General features: G+C 39.8%; 1 protein-coding gene across 1 annotated transcript; it reads left to right on the forward strand.

The window, feature by feature from the left end:
* The first annotated feature begins 297 nt into the window (after window positions 1-297).
* On the forward strand, window positions 298-22,524 carry LOC118846864 (SLAM family member 5-like). The gene is made up of 4 exons (XM_036755558.1): window positions 298-345; window positions 7,730-7,999; window positions 21,256-21,369; window positions 22,520-22,524. The coding sequence occupies exons 1-4, from the start codon at window positions 300-302 to the stop codon at window positions 22,522-22,524; spliced, it is 435 nt and encodes a 144-aa protein (XP_036611453.1). The 5' UTR covers window positions 298-299.
* The last annotated feature ends 4,481 nt before the right edge of the window (window positions 22,525-27,005 follow it).

Here is a 27,005-nt window from a genome sequence, read left to right on the forward strand (position 1 = left end):
AAATCCCTAGGCAGTTACTAGCTATGACCAAGAAGAATTCACCTTATCAGTCTGGGCCTATGCCCTCAACCATCCTTAATCAAAGATCTCTAATGCTGCTTTCCTCTCTAAGGCCTGTGGTCGTGGTAGCTCTCTAAATATCTCTATAGTTCTAGAGCAATGCTGGTATTAGTGAAGCTTTGTGCAGTAAAATGTCACAACACTAACAAAAAAAAAAGAAAATAGGAAGGAAAACAGATAAAGTGAAACTCATTTATCACTGACACTGTTGCCTCCCAAGGATTAAGAGCTGAAGAAACATGGCCCAACCCCACCTCTGGTTCTTGGTCCTCTTTCTGTTCATGGGTAAGTTCTGGCTGTTGCCAATCCCTCTCTGTTGTCCACCTGTGAGCTATTTCTTCGGGCAGGAACATTGCTGAGACCTTCTGGGTGGTTTAGGGCTGAGATGGTAGTTTCCTTTCAGTTTGTGCTTTTAAACAGTAATGCTAAGCCCTATGGTTTCTGTCTGTACCAAAATCCTAAGGAAATGAGCTGGCCAAAAACGGGGCCATGAGAAGAGAATGCAAACATCAAACCTGGCCAGCCTGATGCCTTTTCCTATTTTGAAGAGGACAGTCTTGAAATTTATTTGTATTTAGAATTCACTCAGCCTCAGTGGGCCTCAGATCCTCAATTATTAAATGAAAGGGATGGGTTTAGGATTCCTTCCAAGCAGCAATCTTGTATGGATCTCTAATGCTAGGAAATAGTCCTTAGACATTCTCATTTGATTCTTTCAATAGTCTTGTGAAAGAGGCAAAATGCATTTTTACACATTTTTAAAAAATAAATGAGGTATGCACACAGGGGTAAAACAACTTTCTTATAAATCATAAATCTAGTAAATGGCAGGACCAGAACCCAAACAAAAAGCATCATAGGCCCCACATATATTTCACAGATAGGTGTATAGCAAATGGTTGTTTTCAATTGAACTGAAAATTTAATTTTCCAGTCTGGTTTTCACTATACTATGCTTCTTCTCTACCCTAAACTACACTAAAAAGTTTCCATGCATTCTTAAACCAATGAGATGAGAGTAGATGATATCCTGGGAAGAATGCTGGATTTGGAGTCAGAGGACCTAGATCCAGGTCTTGCTCTGCCACTTATGATATATCCTTGAGAAAATCCTTTCACTTATCTGGGACTCAGTTTCTTCATCTGTAAAATGGGGACTATACTCTAAGACTTCTAAAGTCCCTTCTAACTTTAAATTCCTAGTCTAAGAGAGATGAGTTTGGAGTTATCCAGTTTATCATTAGATACACAACTATCAATCTTTGCTAAAATGAATAATGGGGAACTGAACGTAATTTTTGAAAGGTAGGCAATTATAACAAAAAAAGCCCACAATTGATTTGGCCAGTTCTTTAAGCTGTTCATGCACAATACAAGTAAAGCCTTAAAGAGATGAAGAGACATTCCCTAGGCCAAAAGGCTACACAGCAGCAAAGCTGTGCTTTAAATCCAGGCCAATGGACTTCTCTACAGGTAACTGTTGTGGGCAACATCCTCATCATCATTGTCATCACTAAACATTATTGAGCACATGGCACTGTTTGGGGTGTTGTACAAAGAAAAGGTATAGGCTAAGTCCCTGGCCCCAGTTGCTTAAAACCAACTAGAAAGAAGGGAGACTGCCCAGGACTGTGTTGGACAGCAGAGAGATGTCATTGTGACTGTGAAAGATTCATACTATGGATGGTTCATATTGAAGGTGACTAACGGTGTTTTCAAATTTTGATCTTCACTATCTATTAGAAACTTGAGCAATGTACTGGAACAAACTAGGTCAAGAACAATAGGATTGCCTTAAAAAGTGGAGCCAATGTGCTTAGAGTTCATTAATCCACCTGGGGATTTAAACTATACTCTTATTAATAACAGGTCCCTTCTCTCTAGGGAAAACTCAACCAGTCAGCAGCATGTAACATAAAGCCCATGAATACATGGGATGGTCCAGGCTGAAAATATAGAAAGGTGCAATGAGTGATCTACTTGAGCTGTGTAGAGCTCTTTGCCAGCTCCTCATCCACCTCTGACTCCTTAAACTTGGGTGTGCCCACTTGGCTTTATCCTAGACACTCTTCTCTCTGTACTCTCACTTAAGTGATCTCAACCACTCCCATGAGTTCTATTATCATCTCTATGTACATGACTTTCAATTCTTTATCTATAGCCACCACCTCTCCCCAAAGCTCTAGTCTCATATTTTGAAATGCTTGTTGAAAAGTCAAGCTGATTATATTAAACTCAACTGAATTTGTTCACTTCCCTTCTTCCCACCCAAATGGAGAATAAACTTATCTTTTCTTAACTTCTCATTTTTGTTATTTTCACAACTATATTCTCAGTTGCTTAATCTCACAACCACGGAATCATCTTTAACGCTTCCCTTTCCCTCACCCTCACAACTAATCAATTCTGAACTCCTGTTGATTCTATCTCTATATCGGAAAAAATCAGGATTAGAATAGAAGTGCTAGTCATGGAGCTAGAGTTGAGTAATAACCAATGAACAGTCTTTGCTCCCCAGTGATCTCCGTGAAAATGACAACACATCTAGAGGAAAGCCCCTAGTACATTACACCAATCATCTAGAAGGGATTTATAAAAGTGAATTGATCAAAGTGACCCAGGATGAAAAGAGAGGAGAGGGTTGCAATATACACCATGGGAGGGATAAGATCACAAATGGATCAAATTATGGAAGTAATATTTTTCCCTTCTGTCCCCTCTTCTTCACTCACATTGCCACCACCTTCATTCAGTCTTTTATCTCTTCTCACTTAGATCAGGGCTGTCCAAAATGCTACCCTAGGGCTGCCTGGGCCCACAGTATGATTTATGGGACCTGCCCACAAGCATACGAATTTACATAAATGCTTTAGTAAACAAAGCTGAGCTACAGCAGAGCTGTCACTAAAATGGCAAATCAAAATATATTGTCTATTGTTTCAATAAACACCTAAGGTTGGACAGCCCTGACTTACATTATTGGGATAGTTTTCTAATTGGCCTTCATACATTTACCCTTTATCCTCTCTAACTCATCCTTTAAACTTCTCCACAAAAAGATATACAGCAAGAATGATTTTCTTCTGTATAGGATCTTCATCTTCCTCTTATGGTTCCACTATTGGTTTCCCCAATATTCCATCATGGACTCTTTTCTCTTCTTTCTCTACATATTCACCCTTGCTGAACTCATCTTCTTCAATGGCTTCAATTACCACCTTCACAAAGATGATTTCCAAGGGTCTATCTTCCCTCCAACCTCTCTTCAGAGCCTGCTTTATTTAATTCAACAAGCATTTATTATGATTCTGCATCTCCAAATAGCAGTTAGGTATCTGCACTTAGATGTCCTGCCTGCAATTCAAACACAATGTGCTCAAAAACTAACCTGTCATTTTTCACCACATCCAAATCTGTTCCTCCTAACTTCTCTATTTCTGGCAATGGCCCACCATCTTCCAATAACTTTGTTGCTATCTTCTCTCTCTCTCTCCCTCTCTCTGTCTTCTCTTCTCTTCTCTTCTCTCTCTCTCTCTCTCTCTCTCTCTCTCTGTCTCTCTCTCTCTCTGTCTCTCTCTCTTATCTCTCTTTCTCCCTCTCTCTTCTCTCTCTTCACTCTCTGTCTCTCTCTCTCTCTCTCTCTTTCTCCCTAGCTTCCTCCCTCCCCCCCCCCACTGTGTGCGTGTCCATCTCTGTGTCTCTGTCTCTCATATTCAAAAGGTCAGAGTAGATTAGAATGATGGGTCAATTCAAATAAGATGAAATATAATAGGAATGAATGAAATATCCAATATTTGGGTAACAAAATCAGTTGTAACAAATGATAATTACACATTAGTGTAAATGAAATTTCAGGAAAGCACAGTTTAATATAGCAGAGAGGGGAAAGAACATGACAAAAGATGAGAATGTAAGACCTCTGGGTTCAGGTTGAGAGAAAAATTCCTCCAAAAGAGAAAAAACAGAAAGGAAGATAGTGAAGGTGCAAGAAACAAAGTGTTGCCCCCGTAACCAATAATCCTCCTTCTTCTTCCTGCAAATAAGTCTTGACTGGAAACAATCAGTTTCTAAAAGCATTTCCTTAGGTTCCTCTTGCCCTTATAACCTTTGTTTCCCCAAAAAATACTTCTTGCAAGAACTTTGGAAAAATTATATTTGAACAAACATGACAAAATTGTGGTAGACAGGTCTCCTCCTCTCTCTCAGAATCCAGAAGGCTCACAGTCTGCAGCCTGCTGAAACAGGGATATAGTTGATATTCACTTTATACAATACAGTGGTGTGTAAATCTAATTTTGTGATTTTACTTTGAGTTCTATGATTTCATTAGTGTAGGCAAAGAATAAATGCCCTTTCCAAATGCAAATCTACTGTTCTACACAGTATAGTCTTAAAGAATTGCTTGGGGGCACTGAGAGGGCAAGTGACTTGGGTTCAGTGACACTGATAGGACATGTCAGTCAAACCGAAGTCATCCTAACTCTGAAGCCATCCCTGCCTCCATTGCACAACTTTGCTTATCTTTGGAGAACAAAGTTTTAAAAAAATCCAGGGTCCATCCTTTAAAGAATACTATTATGAATTATGAATTCTTCTGTAAGGTGAATAATAAACTCTGATATGTTGATGAGGTAGCAAGGATAGAGGGTTGGACTTAGAGTCAGAGACAGCCAAGTTCAAATCCTGCCTCTAAGGGCAGCTAGGTGGAGCAGTGGATAGAGCACTGGTCCTGAAGTCAAGGGGACCTGAGTTCTAATCTGACCTCAAACACTTACTAGCTGTGTGACCCTGGGCAAGTCACTTAACCCAGATTGCCTCCTTCCTACCAAAAAAAATCCTGCTGTGACATTCATAAACTGTGTGTCCCTAGGCAAGCCACCTTACCACTCCAGGTTTCAGGAAACTCTCTAAGACTTTTATCTATTATGAGTTATAGATGGTTTATGTATGAGTTAGAGGAGGGATTTCTCAAACCAAAAAATACAGATTCTTGGTACATTAATACAGATTTTTCACGTACAATATATTCATGATCCATCAAAATAATGTAATTCTCCTACACTGAAGTAATTTCTGGATGAAGAGGACAGAGGAAATTTCCGTAACGGTTCATCCTCACAGAATAAATAAGGTGGGCCTAAAGAAAACTTTGGAATTCTAGAAGGAGACAAAGAGCACATGTAATACAAACTGTACTTGATAGGAAACTCCTTGTAGTAACTTTCCCAGCAGGTTGTCATCCAGCATTCACTTGAAGATCTCCAGTGATGGGGAACTCAGTACTTTCAAGGAGATGTATGCTCAGGTCATTGACTACTGGTGTTGGTGTAAGTACAAAAGCAAGCTTCACCTGATTTTATCAGTATTTTATTCTTGCAGAACACACTTCCAATGTTATGACTAAGTGAATTTCCTTTTGATTATTAAATGACCTTCCAGTCTCATTGTATTTGAATCCTGAACCTAAATCACCTAATTTAGGCCTCATCTATATAAGGCATTTGATTGCACTTCTGGAATGGAATCTATGGTGCTTAACTCAAATCATAAAACTGTGAAGCTTAGAGAATGTCAGGGGCCTGAGGGTTGAACTTGTCTACTGTTGTAATCTCTCATTTCCATCTGCAGAACTGGGAACATCTAGAGAGAACCCAGCCCCAACGATGGTGATAGGGAAGCTGAGACAACCAGTCATTCTACCCTTGGATATCCTAGCTGGAATGACTACCGAGAAAATTGCATGGACTTCCATGTAGAGGTTCCTATTGTGCTTGGCAAATAGAGAATGCTGGAAAGTGAGCCAGGAAGGCCTGGATTCAAAGCTCGCCTCTGATCCTTACTACCTATAGGACACTGAACAAGATACTTAACCTCTGAGATCTATCTATGTTCTTATAGAAGAACTATGTCTGAGTCAAGGAAAGGAATTCCCACATCAACAAATTACAGATCCTTGATGCACAGAGGTTGTACAATGCACGTATTTGGCACACTAACATAATACAAATTTTCATGGAGAAAATCATCAGCATCCCTTACACCTAAAAATTTCTAAAGGAGGGGGGAACTAGAAGTAGATACCACAGTATGGTACCTCCTCAAGGAATTGTGAGGCAGGACCAAGAAGAACCACAAAATATCAGATTCATATAATAAAATCAAGTATAATTGCTAGTACAGTTTCCCTTTTGCTTCCACAGAGCCAAGAGCTTCCAGAGAGAATGATGCCCCAATAATGGTGACAGGGATTCTGGGAGAGTCAGCTACCCTACTCGTAGAAATACCAACTACATATAAACTTGAGAACATAAACTGGTTTTCCCGTACATCAGTTGCTTTTGTGCAACCAGAAGGAACATCGTTCAACATCATTACAACCCATCAAAATTATAAGGGACAACTGAGTATCCCACCTGAGACATACAACTTGAAGATTAGCCCACTGAAGATGGAGGATGCTGGACCCTACAGAGCTGACATAAATCTTCAGACCCCTACAACTACCACCAGCATCAGCCTCACCAAGAACTATACCCTGCATGTCTACAGTAAGACTATAGTTGTGGACTCATAGAACATTTGGGGTGAAAGGGACCAAATAAGCCCTCTAGTCCAATCCCTCATTTCTCATCCAAGGAAACTGAAGCCCAAAGAAGTGAGGTTATTTGCCTAAAGTCACATATGTAGTGGTACAACTCAGAAAAGAAATTAGGTTTTCCATTTAGTTCTCTCTTTTTCTACTGGGTTATTTTCCAAGTTATTCTTCAAAAGAATACCAAAGTGTTCAATCAAATGCTCCCTGGACCATTCAGTGGCTATCAGTAAGAGACCTCAGCACTATACTACTATGTCTGGGCAGCAAGAAGACTAGAAAGTACATGCATCTTGTCTTCAGGCCAGTCCAGATTTTACCCTTGCATCTCTCACTATTGGCTGTTTGCCATTTGCCTACAAAAATGTACAGGTCTCCCTAAGAATAAAAATAATTTTTTCCTTAAGCCCTGTCATCCATCCAGCTACCGTCCCATTAATCTCCTATCATCTGCTGCTAAACTCCTAAAAATACTATCTATATTCGATGGCTCTTCTTCCACACAACTCACTGTCTCCACCCTTGATAAAATAGCTCAAGCTCCAATGACTCTATGGAAACTGTCCTCTCTAAAGTTTTCAATGACCTTATAAATGCCAGATTCCATGGGTTTTTTTCAGGTCTGCTTCATCCTTGAACTCTCTGCCACATATAATGTAGTTAATCATTTCTATGATCCTAAAATTTCCTCTTACTGGGCACTTTCTCTTCCCTTGATTTAAAAAAAAACAACATATTTTCTGTTTTCCTCTTACTTTCCTAAATGCTCCTTTTCTGTCCGCATCAGTGACTCTCCTTGGTATTCTTCACCTTTTAATATGGGTGTTCCTCAAGGTTCTGTCTTTGGTCCTCTTCTGTTCCGATACTTTTCCCACTTGGCAATTTCATTTATTGCCACTTTGATAAAAATGACTCCAAAGCCTTCATCTGCTTGCTGTGTTTATGGGCTACTTTTGCAAGAATGTTTCTCAAAACTGACTTCTAAAGAGTTCAAAATTGGAAAAATTAACAAAGCTTATAAAGAAGGAGGTTTCATTATAAGTTCATTCTTGTGCCTCGTATTGTTTCATCCTGTAGGACGACTGGCACCACCAAAAATTACTTTGAATGCCATACTCTCTGAGAACAACATTTGTAACATCACTCTGACATGCTTCATGGAGGAGGGAGGAGAAGCTGTGAAGTACCAGTGGACTCCTCTGGGAAAACAAGCCGTTGAATCCGATGGGAAATCTAGGCTTTTCATCTTCCAAAGACCTGAGGATGCTCATATAAATTACACATGCACAGCCATAAACCCTGTCAGCAACAAATCTCAATCCATAGTTCTTCAACATCTCTGTGCAGGTAATCATCTCTTCCTTCTTCCCAAAATCCTCAGGGAACAGCCTGAGCAGCTATAGAAAGTGGGCTTCAGAAGATCTGGTCTTTACATGAGCAGTTAAAGGTAGAACTCAATGAGGATAAAAACCAAATTCAGTCAAGATCACAAGCACCCTTCAGTTCAATTTAATTCAACAAATTTATTAAGGCCTACTGTGGACTGTGTTGTGTTATATGCTGGAAAAAAAGGCACAGTCCCTGGCCCTCAAGAAACTTGCCTTCTAGTAGGGGTTATACTAATACCTATAACTATAATAATATTAGATGACAAGTTATTAAAGAGATATAAAGCGAAGTGCTTCCTAAAGTCTGAGGGAGAAGGTCATTTTTTACAGAGGGGTTGGGGAAGAATTCATGGAGGAGATAGAATTTGAACTAGCCTTTAAAGTATACAAATAAGAGATGAATTTATTACAGAACTGATTTTATTATAGTGCTTTAAAGCTTACAAAATACTTTGCATATGTTATCACATTTGATCCCCACTACACTAGAGGATAAAGACTTAGGATATCAAGGCTGATAGACTTGCTCAAATCACATAATAAGTAATTAATCAAGAAGCATATTTTAAGTGCATATAATATGCAAGATGCTGTGTTAAGCATGTACAAAAAAAGAAGTTTACTTTCTTTGGAGAAGATATAACATGAGCAAATAAGCAAACAGACAATGTAAAAAGGTAAGTGTAAGGTAGTGGTAGGGACAAAGCATTAGCTACTGGGAGGATCAGGGGTTATGAAAGGATTCCCATAGGCAATAGCACCCAATATGAGACTTCAAGGAATCTAGGAAATCCAAGAGGAGGAGGTGAAAAGGCACAGCACCTCAAGCATAGGAGACATCTTGTACAAAGGCACAGAGATAGAAATCTCAAGTTTGGGGAAAAGCAATTTGGGGCTGAAATATAGTGTATGTGAGAGGCAGTGATATAAGTTAAGTCTGAAAAGGTAAACTGGAGTCAAATCATGAAGGACTTAAATGCCAGACTAAGGATTTTGCATTTTTCCTAGAGGCAGTCTACCTAGAGCCACTGAAGGGGGAAAGGGTGGTGTGACATGTTCAGAACCAGGCTATAGAAATATCACTTTGTTGACTGTATTTAGTATTGGAGAGGAGATAGACTGGAAGGAGGGAGATGATTTGAAAGCTCTTACAAAAGTCCAGGTGAAAGGTGCTAAGATCCTAAATGAGGAGGGTATGCAAGTAATATCCTTGTCTTTCTAAAACCTCAGCAGCTACAGCAAGGAGGCTTAAGGGGATCTGGTCTTCAAAGAGTCAATGTAATGTGCAATAGGAAGAAAACCTATATCCAGTAGAGCCTACAGATACCTTTCAGTTCAACTTAATTCAGTGAAACAATCATTTATTAAGACCTGTAGGCAGATTAGCATGGCGCTATATACGAAGAGCCAAGACAAAGACCCTGTTCTTATGGACCTTGTGTTTGTCCTTCATTCTCGAAGAGGATCATGACGTCAGGGAAATGATGACATGACTTGCAGTTGACTTTGATTTGATTGAGGGAGGGCTGTGCAAAGTCACCAGCCTCACTTTCTCCTCCAGAGCCTTCTGGGTCCAGTGGTCTGATATTCACCGGGACAACTGGATATGGCCTAGGATGCACTGGGAGACCTTGGCCCTTTCAGGATAAGGTCTTTTCAGGTTCTCACTTTGAGTGAGGCAAAGCCCATTCAGTGAATAGGCCTCTTTAGGAAGTTAATCAAGGGATGGCCCCTTTAATCAAAACTCAAAAAAAAAAATCAAACTGGGAGGGGAAGACCCTCAGGGTTCCTAGCCAAAAGAGAAACAGTTACTATTTGGTATTTACATTCAATGTGCTAGGAGAGCAGGGACCTATTGTCCAATCTATGAGCACCAGAGTGAATTGGGTTTAAGGCTTGGTTTTTGAGAAAGACATCTAGCCAGTAAACTCAAAGTTAAGGAGGCAGTCTTCAGTCATAAATGGAGCATGGAGAGGAGGCAAAGGCAGAGGAGGATGTTCACATAAATTACACGTGCACAGTCACAAACCCTGTCAGCAACAATTCTCAATCCATACTTCTTCAGCCTCTCTGTGCAGGTAATCATCTCTCCCTTCATCCCAAAAGCCTCAGGAAACAACCTGAGAAGCTGTAGGAAGTGGGCCTCAGAAGGTCTGGTCTTTACATGAGCAGTTTCAAGAGAGAACCCAACGAGTACAGAAATCAAATCCAGTCAAGGTCACAAGCACATTTCAGTTCAATTTAATTCAACAAATTTATTAAGGCCTACTATGGACTGTGTTGTGTTATGCACTGAGAAAAAGAAGACCCTGACCCTCATGAAACTTGCATTCTAGTAGGGGTTATACTAATACATGTAACTTAATAATAACATATGACAAGTACATTGAAGAGGTATAAAGCAACTGGGAGGATCAGTTACTATGAAAGGACTCCCATGGGCAATGGCACCCATTGTGAGCCCTCAAGGATACTAGGAAATCCAAGAGGAGGAGGTGAAGAGAGGCTTCATCCCAAGCATAGGGGACAGCTTGTATAAAGGTGCAGAGATGGGAATCTCAAGTTTGTGGAAAAGCAAATAAGTTTTGGGGCTGAAATGTAGTTTATATGAGAGACAGTGTTATAAGATAAGTCTGGAAAGGTAAACTGAAATCAAATTACGAAGGATTTTAAATGCCTATATCAACAAGGCAATAATCACAACATCGACAATAATTGTGAATATGCCTGTGTAGTTCTGTATCACAAAATATAAGAGACTCTCCATATAGAAGGTTGTGATGGTAATTTAAATTTGAAGATCTTTCCCACCCATTAATAGGCCCATGTAAACTGCTTTTGTCACAGAAAGCCTAAGTCACATGTGGTGGGAGGAGCTTGCTGAACGAGAGGAACAGGAAAGGGTGGAGCAGGAAATGCTCAGAATGGTTAGAGCTGAGGGAGAGAGAAGATGTGTGCTAGCTAGGCTGTGAATGTGCTTGTGGGAAGGTCCCAGCAGGGGGGCTGAAGGTTATGGGATGGTGAGGCTACATGCTGTGATATTGTATTTTAAGTTCCTTGCTGTTATGATAAAGTGTGCTTACTGGTTTTGTGAATTGGTTGCTGCTTGGATGGGTTGGACTTATTGGTTATGGGATGTGGTCCTCTGGTGTCTGAATAAATGTTTTACTTCTTCTACCTTCTATATGCAGAGTCTTTCATACGTAGGAATATTCACAATTATCATTGATACTGTGTTTATTGCCTTGCTAAAACATTTGTCAATGAGGATGGCATCACAAGGTATAAAATCTCTATTTAGAGGTAGAAGGACTTCAGAGGAAGAAATGTTTATCCTAGGATGGGATGATGTAGCTTATTCTTCCCTCGCAAGGGAATGGTCTAATGGAGCAGGGCTCTGTGAAAACTAAGAACAGAGGCTACAGAGGGGAGGATCTAGAGATTTGGAAAGATGTTTGCAAGAAATTAAAGTTAAGCCAGGGAGATAATTGCCAGTATCACTCTCTAGGAAAGGCTGGATATTGTTATCAGCTTATCATCAAATATATGAAAGAATGAACTGATTGTTAAAAGAGAAAACTCAGATGGAAAGAGAACTAGTTAGCCTGATGGGAATGTTTCTATGCCTCAGAAAGATGGGGAATCTCAGGTGGCAGAAGAACAGATTGTTGTTCAGGAATCGACTGATTTTACTGTTAATTTGTCTAGAAAAAAGAGGAAGACAAGAAGGTCAAAAGTGCATCTAAGTTCAGCCCAGGTGGAGTTTAGTTGCCACTCTTGTTGTCATGACAATATGGAAGGAGAGTAGGCAGAAAATGACACTATATTAGGGGCCGAGGCACAAAATGATACTATGTGGCATGATGCTCCTGAGCCATAAAATGATACATTAGAACAGGCCCCTCAGACAGAAGTACACTCCAAGGAGGCAATAGACCCAAAGAGATAATACAGTATTTTCAGAGGTGTTGGAAAATTTTACACAGCAGGAAATCATAGATATTTGGGGTTGGTTTACCCCAGGAATGGGAGAATCATTTCTATCTTGGATTGTGAGAATCAATGATGAAGGGGCTGCAGGAATATCCATGGATAGTGTGGACTGTATGAAATTCATAAGTATTAGTCAGAATACTTTTGTACAGAATGCTTTTAGGGATTATCATCTGCAAGTAGGTAACAGGACCATTAGTCTATTAGCTTTAGCAGCAAGAGGATGTAGCAGAGAGTATCCCACTGATTCTATGTGGCCCAGTGCAGAAATGCCCTTGTATTCACATAGGGACTGTATGAGAAAGTTAAAGGAGGAGGAAACGAAGACAGCAATCAGACCAGAAATGTAGATGTATACTATGATACTCTCTTGGAAGTTTCTCATAAGAATATGATAGTTAAGATAGCCCCTCCTGCTTAGGAACACCTAGTTCTGACTCTGCTAATTGGGGAGATAGGGCACCCTCTTTCAGAGGTGCTAGATAAGATTTCAAAGTTAAGTGACTTAGGAGACTGGGGAAAAGATAAATTTCCTCTAGAGAGAAGAGTTAATAACCAGTGGATTCATGTCAGAATAGAGTGACAAGAAAAACAATGTTTGCTGCTCTCTTGAGAGCAGGGGCAGATTTTGGAAGAATAGATGGTATTCTAACTGATGAGCTATATAAAATGTACCAAGATAAGGGGTATAATAGCAGATGGAACAGAGAAGTAAGAACTACATCTATAGATCTTGAACCCTTGTATCTAAGTGAGTCACACCTTCAGGGAGAATAGGAAATAGGCTGCGCCCCAGCTCAGATTAAAGAAACACACAGATGGGATTACAGACCCCATATTAATCTGACTATATATTGGAAAAATGGATCAAATACTGTAACTAGGGCATTGATAGATACTGGGGCAGAGGCCTCCCTTATAAATTCTGACAAGTTTAAGCATAGAACTCCTATAGTCATCACAGGACTGGGAGGGGCTGAAATATCAGCCTGACAAGTCAAACTAATGATGAAAATTGGACAATTACCTAAGAAAGAATATACCATGCTAATTGTACCCATTCCTGAATACATCATTGGAATAGATATATTGAGAGGTGTGACTCTGAATTTACCTGAGGGGAGATATCAATTTGCTGTAAGGAAGATAAGAATTAATACAGTTTTAGTGGGAAAAGTAAAAATGTATCCAATTACTTTACCTGAACCTTCTGAAGTAATTACTCTGAAGTAGTACCATGTGCCAGGTGGGCAAGATAAAATTGCCAATACTATAAAGGTATATGTTGGATTAGGAGTGTTAGTCTCTACAACCACTGCATGTTGTCTCACTGGGTCTCTTGCCTCCTCCACAGTATGAGGCATGCATCTGCCTGAGCTCCATGTGACATTGTCTCATTCTCTGTCAGAGCATCATGTAACATTGTCTCATTTCGTATCTCAGCTCCTGATATAGTATCATTTTCTATGGACTCTCTTTCCCCATCACCATGGCAACGAGACTGGCAACTAGACTCCACCTGTCCTGAACTTATGTGCACTTTCGACCTCTTTGCTTTTTGCTTTTTCTTAGCTAAATTAACAGCAAAATTCCAATCCAAATCAGTCAATTCCTGAACAATAATTTGTTCTTCTTACACCTGAGAATCCCCATCTTGCTGTGGCACAGAAATATTCCTACTCAAGCTAGCTGATTCTCTACCCATTTAAGTTCTCTCTTTTAACAGTTTGCCCCTGTTTTCATATATGATACAATAAGCTATTAGTAAAGCCCAGCCTGTCCTAGATACTGCTGCCAATTCTCCCTCTGGTTTAACTTTAATCTCTTGCAAACATCTTTCCAAATCTCTAAGTTCTCCCCTCTGTAGCCTCCGTTCCCAACTTTCACAGGGTCCAGTGCCTTTAGCCCATTCCCTTGCCAGGGAGGAATAAGCTACATCATCCCATCCTGGGACATCCATTTCTTCCTCTAAAGCCCTTCTACCTCTAAATAGAGATTTTATACCTTGTGATCCCATCCTATTTGTCACCAAATGTATCATCGAGGCAATAATCACAACATTGACGATAGTTGTGAATGTGCCTGTGCAGTTCTGTATCACAAAACATAAGAGACTCTCCATATAAAAAGTAGAAGAAGTAAAAATATTTTATTCAGACGCCAGAAGACCAAATCCCAAAACCAGTAAGCGCATTTCATCAAACAGCAAGGAACTTAAGACACAACATCACAGCATGGAGTCTCACCATCCCATTAGCCTTCTTCCCTACTGGGGCCTTCCCACAAACGCTCACAAATCCTAGCTAGCTCCTTGCCCGTATCCTTCTCTTCCCACAGTTCTAACTCACTCTGAGCATTTCCTGCTCCACCCTTCCAGTTCCACTCATTCAGCAAGCTCCTCCCACCACATGTGACTTGGGCTTCCTGTGATATAAGCAGGTCACATGGGCCTATTAATGGGTGGGAAAGATCTTCAAATTTACGTTACCACTACAATGCCTGACTAAGGATCCTGCATTTTATCCTAGAGAGAGTCAACTTACAGCCTCTGAAGGGGGTGATGGTGGTATGACTTGGTCAGAGCCAGGTTATAGAAATATTACTTTGTTGACTATGTATAGGACAGAGTGGAAAGGACAGAGATTGGAAGGAGGGAGATGATTTTAAAAGCTCTTATAAAAGTCCAGCTAAAGAGTGCTGAGTATCTGAATGGGGAGCATCTGAAGGTAGTCTCTGCGGAGATAATCATCCGTCATTGGCTTTCTAAAACATCAGCAGCTATAGCAAGGAGGGGTTTGATCTTCAAAGAAACAGGGTCAATTTAAAGTGCAATTGGAAGCGAACTTATATTCAGTAGAGCCTACAGATACCTTTCAGTTCAATTTAATTCAATGAATAATCATTTCTTAAGACCTGTGGTCAGATAAGCATGATGCTATATACAAAGAGCTAAGACAAAGACCCTGCCCTTCTGCACCTTACAATGTACCAAAGGGATAAGAAACCAACACAGCTATAATTAATGATAGTACATACAAAAGTGCAAAGCAAAGCACAATATAAAGTACAAAGAAGGTTCTTATGTACAGGTGAACACAGGAAGGAGTTTCATAGAGGAACTGACATTTAAAGTGGATTGTAAGGGGTGGCTAAAATTTCAAATGTTGAATATAATAACTGATATTTATACAATGCTTTAAAATTTGCGAAGTGTTTTATAGACAGTCTTTCATTTGAATCTCATATCAACCCTATGATGTAGGTATTATGGATATTATTACAATCTCTTTTTCATAGGGGAAGAAAGAAAGACTTAGATAATTCCCCAGAATCACATAGCTAGTAAACAATTGCTCAATTGACAAAAATCTATTAAGCATCTACTAAGCACAAGACACTGGGATAGGCCATGAGGACAGAAAAACAAAATGAAATAATCCCTGCCTTCAGGGAGTTTAAATTCTACCATTAATATCAAAAAGGACACGAAAAGATGAGAAAATAGAAATAAATACAGCATAGTTATGGTAGATCTAGAGAGGTCTCCTGTAGGAAATGGCACCTAAGTTGAACTTTGAGGGAAACTAAGAATTCCAAGAGGCAAGAGGGAGGCCTGAATGCTTTCTAGGGTCAAGGACAGCTTTTGCAAAGGCACAGAGGCAGAAGTTAGGGCATTACCATCGGAGAACAAGTAAACCAGTTTGACTAGAACATAGTATGTGAAGGGAAGTAATGTGAAATAAGCCTGGACAGGCAGGCTGAAGCCAAATGGTGACAGGTTTAAATGACAGGCTAAGAATTTTGTATGCTATTCCAGAAACAATAGGGAAGATTCTTGAATGAGAGAATTACATAGTCAATTTGGTGGCTCAGTTTAAACTAGTCAGATGACAGAATGGAAGCAGAGAGATCAATTAGGAGATTATAGCAGTGGTCCAAGTGAAAGATCATGAGCGCTAGTACTGGTATGGTGACTATCTGTGTGGAGAGAAGAACAAGGATTAGAAAGATGCTATGAGATATAGTACCCAAGACTTGGAAACTAATCTTATATGGGTGAAGAAGGAAAGGAAAAAATTCAGAACTGCACAGTTGTCAATATGAATGATTAGAACCTTCCTAGTGCTCTCAATAGACGTAGGGAAGTTTGTGAGAGGACTAGGTTTGGGGGAGGACAATAAAGAGTTAATTTTTGACCTTGTTCTGTTTGAGTTTTAAGTTACCCAGGTAAAGATGTGAAACAGGCAGTTGGGGACACAGAAGAGAGATGGCAGCTAGATAAATGGTTTGGAGATTCATCTGTATAAAGATGATAGTTAAACTGATAGAAATTCTTAAGATCGCCAAAGCAGAGAACAGAGAGCAAAGAGAAGATGGCCCAGGACAGAACACTCATGTCTAAGAAGTAGCCAGTAGTTATATAGTGATTTAAGGTTTACAAAGCACTTTACATATGTCAATTTATTTGATATTCATAACTCTGTGAAGAAAGTGCTATTATGATCTCCATTTTAGAGATGTGAAAATTGAAGCCAAGAAGTTTAGTAACTTGCCCAGGGTCACATAGCTGGTCAATGTCTGAAGCATGTCTTTCTGACTCCAAATCCCATGCTTTACCCACTCTGTTACATGGTTGCTGAGGGAAGGGGAAAGGTGGTGATGGTGGTAAAAAAAAAAGGAGCAACGAGATTAAGCATGGATGGTGATCACGCAAAGGATACTGAGAAGAAACAATACCATGTAGGAAAAGATCCAGAAAGAGCAGTGTCCTGAAAATCCAGTAAAGAGAATATCTAGGAGGACCGGACAATCATCAGTGTCAGACTTTTCACAGAGGCCAAGAAGGAAGAGGATTGAGAAAAGATCATGGAATTTACAAATTAAGCTATTAATTAGTTACTTTATCAATTAGCTACTTTGATTATTAGTATTTAGTTATTAATCACTTTAGCTAAAGTGGCTTTTGTTGAGTGTTGATGTCAGATACCAGAGTCCAAGAAATTTAATAAGTGATTGGCAAGAAAATAGTCATAGCGGTTTCTAGGTGTTTAAATATGAAATGAAAGATAAAGGATGATAACTGAAGAGATGGCAGAATTAAATGCACTGTTATAATTATTGGAGAGATCTGGACATCTGTAGACAGCAAGTCAATCTCAGGAAATAAAGCAGAAATCAAAGTGCACAGGAATTATGGAAAGGTCAGGCTGCTGCTGGAGGGGACCAGAGGGGTTCAAGAGAATCAAGGGGACAAGGAGCACAAGGCAAACTGGCCTTAGCAAACAGAAATATCAGCTCTGCCTTTAAGACTGTGTCAAAGGAAGAGAGAATGAGGGAATGATGCTATGGACCCTCAGATCTACATATCTGGCCTTACTCTCTCTCCATATCCATTTCACATGAATAACAATTACACGTTTAATAATGGATGGCCTCTAGGTGCCTCAAACATCATAAACTCAGTATGTCCAAAACAAAACTCATGTTCTTTTGCCATAAACCCTCCCCTCTCTCTCCTACCTTCTCTATTACTGAACAGGACAACACCATCCTCCAAGAACCTCAAACCTACAACCTAGGAGCCACCTGGAACTCCTCACACTCTTTCACCCCTCCTGTCTAATTGTTACCAAGGCCTGTGGATTTCACCTCCGCAAAATGTCTTGAATACACACCCTCTTTCCTCTGACACTACCACCACTCTAGTGCAGGCCCTCATCACGTCTTCCGGGATTTTTGCACTAGCCTGCAAGTGGGTCTGTCTGCTTCAATTCTCTCCCCGCTCTAATCCATCCTCCATTCAGTCACCAGAGTGATTTTCTCAAAATGAAGGTGTGATCATGTCTCACACACACACACACACACACACACACACACACACACACACACACACATCTCTACTCAATAAATTCCAGTGGCTTCCAATTGCCTCCAAGATAAAATATAAAATACTTTGCCTGGCATTCAAAGCCCTTCATATCCTAGCCTCCTCCTACATTTCCAGTCTTCTTACTCCTCACTCCCTCACATAGTAAAGAAAATGCATTACCATCTATTTTGCCAATGTTCTCTAAGGACCTGACTTAGACTCTAAGGATCTGACTGAGAGCTGAAATTTCACAGGTATTTTGTCTTCTTACTAGAACTTGAGGTTCATGACAGGAAGAATTGCCTTGCTTTTCTATTTCTATCCACAAAAGTTAGCATAGTGTTTCCACATAGTAAGCACTCAATAAATCCTATTTTTCCTTCCTTCCTTCATTCTTCTTACAACTTCCAATCCCTCCCCTCTCTGATCACCTCTCTTCATGGCTGACAAAGTGATATTCTGAAAACATAGGCCTGACTCTGTCAGTTCCCTACTTAACAAGGTTCAGTAATTCTGTATTGCCTCTAGGGTCCAAATATAAACTCTTCTGTTTGGCATTTAAGGTCCTTCACAACCTGATTATGGCCAATCTTTCTAAATTTATTACACATTAACCTCTTTCAGGAAAGCTATATTTAAGCCAAACTGGCCATCTGGTTTTTCTTCAAGCAACACACTCTGGCTCTTCTCTATGCCTCTGTATAATCAGTGCCTTTGTTTGGAATGCCCTCCCTCCTTGCCTCCACCTCTTAGAATCCCTTTTTTCTTTTTATGCATAACAAAAATGTGATCTCATACATGAGGCCTTTCTTAATTCTACCAGATAAAAGTAATTCCTAAATTATTCTCTGTTTGTTTTCTATATACTTTTAAATATGTGTATATTGTTTCTTCAGATAGGATATAAGCTCCTGGAAAAGAGAGAATGTTTCATTTTTGCCTACATTTCCCTACCACCAAGGGGCAGGGCCTGGCACAGAGTAGGCACTTAATAAATGCTTGCTGATTGATTGATCAATTGGGTCAAGAATGTGAGGGGACAGAAGTGAAGTCAAGGAAGAGGTAGTGTGTTGGAAAGGGGGAGAGCAACTGCAGGCCACAAGAAGGATGGAGAATAGGTTGAAGAAGAATGAGGCAGCATTAGAGGTGGAAAGATAAGACATCATGGCCTAAGAGAGGAACAACAAAGTCCTTGAATCATGGATCTCAAATATTTATGGACAGTGGTGAGATAAATGGTACAATCATTCCTTTGTAACTGAGGTAGAGGGAAGGCTGTGCTGGGAGGCAATTGTTAAATTTTCAGTATGAACATCTTCACCTCAGAAATCAACAATAGCTAAAAATGAGGGTGCACTTCGTGGTTTTGTTGATTGGCTAGAGGTATCAGATACGCAGAATGAAAGCAAGAACCAAATTTGATAATGACATAAAGGTAATCTTTGGTTTTTTAACTTAATATTCTACCTGCCTGGATCCTTATGTATTTTCTATTTGAGTTTGACACAACTGGTCTAGATATAGGAACAAGTTAATTATACACATTAAACTTAAAAGTGCATTGTTAGTGTATTTTTTTCAGAGAACCAGTTGTTAAACATCTACCAGAATACCCCTAAGTAAAGATTTAGATCAAGAAAGTAGAAGAGATTAAGGAATTTAAAGACCAGGATGCTTGAATGGAAATAAAAATGAATTTTGAAGCCCCCAAGTATAAGGGCAGTAATTAGGGTGTAGACAATGTTAAACTCCTCAAGAAAGGGGAAAAATGAAAGGGGACCAGTAGATAGAACCAGAATCTGGCCACAGTAATATATCATATGGGCAGCTAGGTGGCCCAGTGAATGGAGTGCTTGGCCCAGAATCAGGAAGATTCATCTCCCTGAGTTCAAATCTGGCCTCACACACTAACTAGTTGTGTGACCCTGGGCAAGTCACTTAATCCTGTTTATGTCAGTTCCTCATCTGTAAAATGAGCTGGAGAAGAAAACAGCAAACTCTTCTAGTATCTTTGCCAAGAAAACCCCAAGTGGGGTCATAAAGACTTGGGCACAACTGAACAACAAAAACAACTAATATGACCTATGTACAAGCCGTAATCTGAGATTTCCCAAATGTATTCTGAGTTGGAGTATAATCAGAGAAAGACAGAGAGTGATTTTCTTAGGAGTCACAGGATTGAAACCAGTTTATCTGAGCTAAGAGCACATAGTTCTGGAACATAGGTTATATTAATTATTTATTTTGTGTATGTATTTTGTATTTTCTCATCTATATACATATCTATCCAGTATAATATAAGCTCTTCGAGGGCAAGGGCTGTTCTGGGTTTTTTCTTTCTCTATACAGTACCTAGCGCCGTGCCTGGCACATAGAAGGTAGCATAACCATGGTTGAAATTAATGGAAGGAGAGAAGATACATCCTTACATGAGAGGATGGCCAGTAATGTAGTTCTCTCACGGAAACCAAAAATGTTGGAATGTGTGAGGAAGGGGCTACAAAAGATAGTTTGTTAACAATATAATGATGCTTTCAGAGCTCAGAGGGGAAAGAAAGAAAAGAAAGGAGTTGGGACTCAGAAGGGACATCAAGGTGGATGGGATGAAGTAGCAAATAGTAACTAAGGAAGCGAATTTTGGCCTGTTGGGCCTTTGACTATGAAACATGGGTATTTTGAAGGAGGAAAAGAGAGTTCAAGTTGTCATAAGACAGTAGATTTCAAACCTTTCCTAATGAATAACAATACAGGCTTAAGTGTTCCTTTGTTTTGGGCAGGGAAGAGTGGTCCCAATGCCTTCATGGGAAGAAGCCTGGTGTTACCTAGGTAAGGATGGAGGCAGAATTTGAACCCACATCTTCCTAACTCTGGAGCCAGCACTCTAGTCACTGTACTATGCTGCCTCTCAAGACAAGGGGAGAGGACATTCTAGGAATGGAGAGCAAAGAGGACCAGGAAGGGTAGTGTAGAGTCAGGAGGAGAAGAAAGGAAAACAGAGTTCAACAGTGTGAGCAAAATCATGAAGGCAAATGAGTTTTCTTCATTATGCAATGGTGAGCCAAAGAAGATTGTTGAGCAAAGGAGTTACACAACTAAATCTATGCACAAAGATTCTGAGTTTATAATTCAGATTTCCAGGAGACTAAAACCACAATCTCTCTTATAGGCCATACTCCCAATCTCTTTAGAAAGGGTTTTTCTTGGACACTGAGGTGAGGTTTGGCTCTGGCAGGAAGCCAGGATTCAACTGAGTTTACTCACTTCCTGAGTCTATCCAGTGAGGAATCTGATCAAAACCAAACCAAACTTGGCCAGAAAGTCTCCTCACCACTCTTCATGACTTCCCCTTTCAGGTACTTTAGTTGCTTTTGATCCTCTCTGGTATACTGTCTTGTCTGTCTTGGAAATGCTGGTCGTCATCATTCTAGCTGGAGTGGGCTTTTACATGTGGCACAAGAAAAAACAAGGTAAGATTATCTGGAAGGCAATGCAAAGAAGCACACCTTCTCTGGGTTTGAATTCTGATTCCCTTGAGGTTTTAATATGGAGGAAGGCAAGGGAGAGGAGTCTTTAGGACATTCCCTCACCCACTTCCCCTTCCCTCTCATTACCTAACATTAATGTATTATGATATGCATTTCCTTTGTGCAACACTTTTTAATTTCAAAAGCCCTTTTACACACATCATCATAAATCTGGAAAGACCTTACTAATCACCAAATCAAAGAACCAGAATCTCTGAGTTGGAAGGGGCTGCAGATGTAGGAGCTGATGTGCACCTGAATGAAAATGCCAGTTACAACCTATCTACCCTGTGGTCATCCAGCCTCTGCTTAAAGAATTCCAAACAGATTGAGCCTGTGATCTTTAGAGGCAGATCATTTACCTTTTGAATTCTCCTCATTTCTTACAAGGAGAATAAATCTGCTTCTGTGCAATTTCTACCCGTGCATTGCTCTCAGTTCTGCCCTCTGGAACCAGAGTAGATCTAATCCTCTTTGCACATGACAGTCTTTAAAATAATTCAGGACAGCTGCCATAGTCCTCCAAAGACTTCTCTTTTCCAGGTTAAAGAACCTCCATTCTTTCAGCCAAACTTCATAGGACATGATCTTGAATCCCTTCATCATCCTGATCTCCCTCTAGGTCCACCCCAATCCCAGACATTCTTTAGCCTATTAATCTGCTTCCTAAAAATGGGGTGCCCAGAACTGAACACAACAAACAGATTTGGCCTGATTAAGAGAAGGTATAAATATATAGATACATACATACACTTCTAAATAATGTAGATGTACACGTACACCTATACAGCTTAATGTAATAAAGACAGCACATTCATGTCTATGCAATATATACATATATATGTGAGTGTTAACATGTATACATACATAGAATAGAGTACAGATATATGCAAACATACATAGGATGACATAGCTGTGCTGTATGTCAGACCATGCCAAGATTTCTTGTACTGTATAACAAATTCTATGAAGTATATGTCACTTCTCCCCAAGGTTCCCATAATTTCTGATTCAGTAATCAATTCTTCCTTGTTAATGAGAACCAGATGAAAAGTTGAAGTTCCTCATTATTTGTCCCCTTCCCCTTTTGAAGGATGAAGTGATCATTAAAGTAAGCCAAAAGATTATTAGCTAATATGCTTTGGAAAGGAAAAAAAGAGATCTAGGAGACATCTAATAATTCATGTTCTTCATCACTTATCCAACATGCTTCCATGTCAGAAGTGAGATGTTCCTGAACTCATTCATTTCTTCTTTCTATCAAGGTCATCTCTAGGATACTTCAATTACAAAACTGATTCTGTTTATGCCTCCACTAATCTTCACCAAATGTTCCATTTCCCACTCTACTTTGTAAATTTCTTCTCACTGCTTCTCTGTCCCTCCTATCACCACATGATCACTCCAGGTCTCTTTTTAAAAAAAAAATAAGTTGTGCCATTTTCTAGTCATAGGTCCCATTCCACCTGTTATGATCACTAGAAATGTAATAGAGGAGTGGAACCAAGACTTCTTTCCCCAGACTCCACAGATCTCAGGATGGAATTGGTAGGAAATCGTGTACAGGAAGCACATGGGCCAACAATCATGTGAAGTGGAAACATCTTGGGGTGCTAGGTGAAAGGGGTGGGGCACCACGCAGCAGTACAAAAAGCTCCTCTGAGACATGCAGGCTTAGTGTGAGAAAGCTGTCCACAGGGTCAGCCAGGGCTCCCCTGAGAATTGTGGATCTGGGAGCTGTAACCAACTTCCTGATCCCCACATAGACCCATAAAAGGCTGAATAGAGACCACAGCACACAAACCCCAGAGGGAAGGGGATGAGAAATAAAGCAGAACTTTAAAATTCCCATCAATTTCATATACCATCAGCCTGAGTTATTGTATTGATAATTTCTGTGGAACTTACACTTTGTCTTAAGGAATGTGTCTTTAGAGTAGGAGAGAAAGGGAAAGATATATTGATAAGTGGAAGAAATACAAAAAAAATATAGCAATTATTTTTACCATTAGTGCTATCCTAATATGGTATGAGCTACCTCAGGACATGGCAAGTCTTGCTTAATGGATGAACACTTTTTGAGTCTGTTGTAGTGGGAATTGTAATTCAGGGTTGGATGAGTCAGTCACTGAGATTCCTTCCAAGTCTGAGAGTCCATGATTTTGAGAGACACACAACAGTACTGCACAAAGGAGAGACTTCATTAATTGGTGTTGTGAATTTTGAGAATGGTAAGTCAAACTTTGAGGGGAAAGAAACAGAAGTGTTCTTTACTATCTGAATAAATCCTTTCTTAATTGAGTTTCCTTTTTAGTCTGTTGCTATCTGGGGAACTGAAGGACTTTTGAGAGAAATAGGTCAGATTTCAGGTACCCAGGAAAAATTGAAGTTGCAAACCAAACAATTCAAAGATATTATCAGAGAGAAAACTACCCAGCATTAAATTTAGTCCATCGTGTCAGAGGTCAAGACCTATTACACAAGTTAAGCACATTAGGTTAAATTTGCAGTATATTCCAAGGGTATAAGGAATCTCACATCCTTCAAAATAGCTTCCCAGCCTCCCTTGGTACCTGTTAGTTATGGGGAAAAGTGAGAAGAAATCATTTTCTAAAAGAAGATAGTCCTCAGGGCAGAGGAGTTCCTGAAAACCTGAGCATCCTATTCAGGAAGTATAAGGCCCCTCAGAGATAGCACTAGTCCCAACTCAACTAAAGCAAAATCCCTTCTCTTGATCTTCACATCTCAACTTGAGAGGTATAGGGCTAGATTGTGCTGAGCTGAATTAGGCATCAACTGTGGCAGGGTGGGGAAAGAAGTATGAATAGTGAAAAGAACAATGGACAAAGGAAACAAACATTTATTAAGCACTTGCTATATGCCAAGCACTGTGATAAGCCTTTTACTAATCTCAGTTGATCTTCACAACAACTCTGGCACGTAGATTCAATTATTGTCCCCATTTTACAGCTGAGGAAACTGAAGCAGACAGTGGTTAAGGGACTTGTCCAGGGTCACCCTAGTATCTGAGGTAAGTATTTAAGGCCAGATTTAAACTCAAGGATTCCTGACTCCAAGCTCAGCATCCACTGTACCACCTAGCTGCTGATGGACAAAGACTGAGTCCATTAACAAGCCGTTTGACTTTGGGCAATTGACTCCACCGTTTTGAACCATAACTTTCTGCTCTGTAATGTAGAAGGGCATTTGGATTAGATTATTTCTGAAGTTATTGCCAGGTTCTAACATTCCCTGATTATATGAACTTGATGTCTTCCAGAAGTTGTCCCACCATGATGAGCAAGGAACGGTCCTTCATTTCAGAGGATTTAGATCAGGAAGATGTGAGACTCTGAGCATGGACCAGGTCTCTGAAGTCCTAGAAAGAGAACTGGGCTGAAAATTAATAAACTTACATTCTAAGAATAGTCTTGTGGAATGAATGTTGTACTAAATGACCTAAAACCCAGAGGAAACACTAAGGTTCTTCTGTTCTTTGTCTATGTCTAGATGTGACTAGGTAGTTCTCATGGAGTGGTCTAAAATGAATTACAGCCATCTCAGAATTGGAAATAACTTCACCAACATCATCTAGTTCCATCTATAAATGAGCAGGGATCCCCACAACAACCAACCCAGGAAGTGGTCATCCAGGTAATTTACTTGACTTTGTGATAGGGGAACCTGCTATATCTTGAAAAAGCCTATCCCACTTTGGGATGATACTGTTAGGTAGGAAACATTGCCTTGCCTTAAGTGAAAAATTTGCCTCTTTGACTTTCAATCATCAGCTTAGTACTGTCATCCATAGCCAAGAAGAAAAAATCTAATCACACTTCCACATTACAGTTCTTCAGATTCTGGTGTAACCCAGGTTTGAAGCCTGGAATATTTCATGTACTGCTGCTCAGAAGGAATTCTTGTTTGGTGGAGTGAAAGATGACTCAACATCACATTCCTAAAAGCCAGCATGAGAGCTTTGGAAGGAAATTCTTGATTTCTCTTTCAATATGGATTTCTGTGGTTCCAAACTCTTTTCAAAGAGAAACCCATGAAAAGGAGAAAAATTTCAGAAAGCAGCAGATATGTAGAGGAGATGGTAACTCAATGTAACCCTGATTTCCGGGTTGCCTCCTTAAAGGCTACAATGAATTTCCCCTCTTGTGAGACTGGGGTGTCTCTTGATTGGATTGGTATATCTTGGTCTCAATGAGAGAGTTTCCTCTGTGTATTTTATAACCTGTATGACTTTTCCAATTTCTGTGTCATATGCATTCAGATAAATGGGTTTACTCACTTCACTATTTGTGATTTTTTTATATACAGCTAGTACTTAGTTGGAAGGAGTCAAGCCTAAGTGTACAACCTTGAGGTCACTCTCTTTTTATTGATAGTGATCAGAAAATTGTCTTCAACCTAAAAAGCATGCCCCTGACTAGAAATATTTAGGAAGCAGGTAATATATAATTCTCATCTGGTATCCTCTCTCAGACAACTAAGTGGCCAGCCTCGTGGCCCCTCCACCTTCTCCCTCTAGGCTTAAATCAAATTCTCCCTTGGAGAATAACAGGCAATGTCATGGAGATCTTTATCCACACCTCCCTGGGAGCTGCATTTAGACAACTTTTATGAACATACACATCTTACCTGACAACACACACATAACATTTTAAAATAACTATCACACTTCCCCTTCCAAATTTTGTCATTCTCTCTTTTTTGTGTCGAGCAGGAAGTTATCAGAGCTATATGACTAGAAATTATTCAGTCACATAAACATATTTCATGGAATCTCGGGTACAAAATCGCTACTATAGAATTAGCACCTATGATCTCTATTGTCCCACCCCAGAGGATGCTGAGAGAAAGAACAAAGTAGAGACCTAAAAGTGGTCAAAGAAAAATTTAAAAGTCTCCAGAAATAACTCCAGGATTAAAATGGAGATGGAAATAATATGTGATGTCACAACTGACAGAGTTGAAATTTCCCTTTGGTACATCTTTTTGATTCAGTGTCACTGCCCTGGTGAATGCAGAAGAGTATTGGGAGGCCATGGAGGAGACTGTCTGATTTTCAGCAAAGTAAATAGTTTTTGTGGCAAATAAAGTTCTTTTTAATTAATTTTCTAGTCTGCAAATGGTTCAGTTTGTTCCAATCCCAAACCTGAATTATTGGATTGTGCCATAAGGCCTGGGCCAGAATACTTAGCATTAACCAACAGGCAGAGTGCTTACAGATCTCTTCCAGGAGTCTCTTCAGTGATCCAAGTATTGAAGCAACATGCACGATGTCAATCAGCAAACAAGAGTATGTGGGAGACCTCATCATCCATAGTAATATTAATGACAATAACAACAATTAGCATTTATTGTGCATACCCTTTGACCCAGCAATACCACTCCTAGGGCTGTATCCCGAAGAGATCACACAAGCGGGAAATGGACCCGTATATACAAATATATTTATAGCAGCTCTTTTGTGGCAGCAAAGAATTGGAAATCAAGGGGAGACCCATCAATTGGGAAATGGCTAAACAAATTGTGGTATATGAATGTAATGGAATACTACTGTGCTATAA

The sequence above is a fragment of the Trichosurus vulpecula genome, chromosome 4, assembly GCF_011100635.1.
Source record: "Trichosurus vulpecula isolate mTriVul1 chromosome 4, mTriVul1.pri, whole genome shotgun sequence".
Lineage (NCBI taxonomy): Eukaryota > Metazoa > Chordata > Mammalia > Diprotodontia > Phalangeridae > Trichosurus > Trichosurus vulpecula.